Here is a 2,649-nt window from a genome sequence, read left to right as displayed (position 1 = left end):
CAGAGTGGATAGATTAAGAAGTGATGAAAACAAGCTGAGGAACTTGAGTTTTAATAAGAGTGGTGCTGCCAAGCAGCCTTTCGCCCAGTGTATCAGTTAGAAAATGTCCTGAAAGTCTCCTTGAAAGCTAAAGAATTCACTAGAACATCATGGGCACAAATGAGCCATCCAGGATGGGACAGTCTCTCCCTAACCATTTCGCCTCTAAGATCTGCCTGAATGGGAGACAGTTATTGAACACTTCTAGTCTCAACTTAATGTCATAAATAGGAAACCAGTACAAATTTCAAAACAGTAATTTCATTTATTAAGTCTACTCATTGGCATAATTGTTAACCAAGCAGCCAGTGTCTTCTGGGGACAATTCTAGAGATCCCAAGAATGTTTGGAAGCCATTCAAAATCTTTTACTTCTTAAAGTTGTGTTGATTCAGTCAATGTTGTTCGGTACTTCTGTGTGCTAAGCTAGGATTAGATCACACACACACCTTATACCTGTTAGTTCTCATACTCCTATAGGTGAGAAAACAGGCTTTTTTTCTTCCTTATTTCCCTCTTCCTTGCAGGTTCTGATTGTAGAAGACAGAAATGGGTGGTAAATGCAGGGGTTTCCAGAATGTATTTCCACCACTCTAGGGCATTTATGCGGATTCTTTACTAGAATCTTTCTTCTCATCACTCTGACCTCGAATTCAGTCAGGTGGATTTACCTCCCATTTCTCTGGCTCTCTCATTAAGAGTTGTCTTGTCGTTGCCAAAGAGCCATTGACTAAAGGCCAGGAGACCTCAGTGCTTTTTACAGTCTTCTGAGTCTTGACCTCAAGAATGTTGACATCTGTGGGAGAAATTTACGGGGCCTATTGAATGATGGGCAATCACACCACAGTGAGCACCTTCCTTCTGTGGGGATTTTCCAGTTTCCCAGACTTGCAGGGTCCCCTCTTTGCGATGATCTTCTTCTCCCATATGACCATCCTAGCTGCAAATGTGTCCATAATGGTGGCCATCAAGCTCAGTCACAACCTTCACACCCCCATGTACTTTTTCCTCTGTGCCCTGTCCTTTTCAGAAACCTGTACCACCATGGCAGTCATCCCTCGCATGTTAACGGACTTGCTATCTGACAGCAAGACCATTTCTCTTCCTGGGTGTGCCATGCAGATGTTTTTCTTCTTTGGCTTGGGAGGCAATAACTGCTTCATCATGGCTGCCATGTCCTATGACCGCTATACTGCCATTCACAACCCACTGCACTACCCCATCTTGATGACCCATAAGATCTGCTTTCAGTTCATCATGGCCTCCTGGATGCTTGGGTTTCTGGTTTCTCTGTGCATTGTCATCATTGTATTCAACTTGTCTTTCTGTGACTCCATCATCGAGCACTTCTTCTGTGACATCTCACCTGTGGTGTGCCTTGCGTGTGACTACACCTTCCGTCAGGAAATGGCTATTTTTGTGCTCTCTGCCTTTGTGTTGGCGGGCAGCTTTGTCTTCATCATGATGTCCTATGTCTTCATTGTGTCCACAGTTGTGAAGATGCCCTCTGCCCAAGGGAGGTATAAGGCCTTCTCCACTTGCTCCTCTCACCTCACCGTGGTGTGCATACACTATGGATTCTCTGGCTTTGTCTACCTGAGGCCCAAGGACAGGGACTCATTCCGTGAGGACATGCTGATGGCTGTCACATACACAGTGCTGACACCTCTGCTTAACCCCATCGTGTACAGTCTCAGAAACAAAGAAATGCAGATGGCCCTAAGGAAGGTACTAGGCAAGACAGATAGGCTCATCCCTCAGATGGTGAATAAAAGAACACGGAACACTTAAAAATGTGCAGACTGCTGATAAATAAAAGTGGAAAAGTGGAGTATTTCCAATGAAATAATCACTTTGTGTACAAAGCAATTAAAGTTCATCATAACTGCCTGATATACCCTGGTCACACTTCTTTCCTACTACAAAACCAGACATAGTTTTAAAATTTTTAAAATGAGAAAAATATTTTGAAATGTTATTACACATATATGTACATATACACATATACATGCATATATACACATGCATATATGTGTATGTGTAAACATATCGAAAAACAGTTTGGAAAACTAATCTTCATAACCTTTGTTGCCTCTGGAAGGAAAAAATTCTACCAAAATGGAAAAGAAGGAAAAATGAAATAGAGGGAGAGTAAGCCAACAAGAGAAAAGGAAAATCACTAATTTACTTTAAAAAGGAAAAACTACAAAGTCTTAAAGTTGAAATGAATGAAAGGCCACAATACAGAGAAATTTCAAGGAATTTTAAGAAAGGCCTTGTTCAGCTCTATTCAAAGACATAAGGAAACTTAGATCAGAATGGGTGAATTTCTGGAAAAAAACAGATGAAAATTACTGCAAAGGAGATATTTTTAACATATGAGATTTCAGGAATAATATAGAAAAGTCTGTCAGAGAGCTCTTCCTTCTATACCCCAGCAAAGGAGTAGGCTAGATGGTTTCACAATTAACTGAGTCCTCAAAAAGCAATGAATTCAAATGCTATTTGAGTTAGAGTATACAAATCAAAGCTTCTAATTTTTGAAAGTCACAGAAGTGGAAGGTGCTATGTATAACTGGAGAATCTAATTGAGGTCATTGCAATAAGGTTC

At 40.8% G+C, this 2,649-nt stretch overlaps 1 protein-coding gene across 1 annotated transcript; it reads left to right on the top strand.

Moving 5' to 3' along the window:
- Positions 1–863: 863 nt before the first annotated feature.
- LOC131821909 (olfactory receptor 10Z1-like) lies at positions 864–1,829 on the top strand. Its single transcript, XM_059158275.1, has one exon. It carries the CDS (start codon positions 864–866, stop codon positions 1,827–1,829), a length of 966 nt encoding a protein of 321 aa, XP_059014258.1.
- The last annotated feature ends 820 nt before the right edge of the window (positions 1,830–2,649 follow it).

This window comes from Mustela lutreola, chromosome 1 (assembly GCF_030435805.1).
Source record: "Mustela lutreola isolate mMusLut2 chromosome 1, mMusLut2.pri, whole genome shotgun sequence".
NCBI classification, from domain to species: Eukaryota; Metazoa; Chordata; class Mammalia; order Carnivora; family Mustelidae; genus Mustela; species Mustela lutreola.
Note: the sequence above shows the minus strand (reverse complement) of the source record. Positions and strands in the feature narration are given on the sequence as shown.

Coding starts and splice junctions, on each gene's coding strand:
- LOC131821909 (XM_059158275.1), top strand. CDS start 864: ATGATGGGCAATCACACCACAGTGAGCACCTTCCTTCTGTGGGGATTT.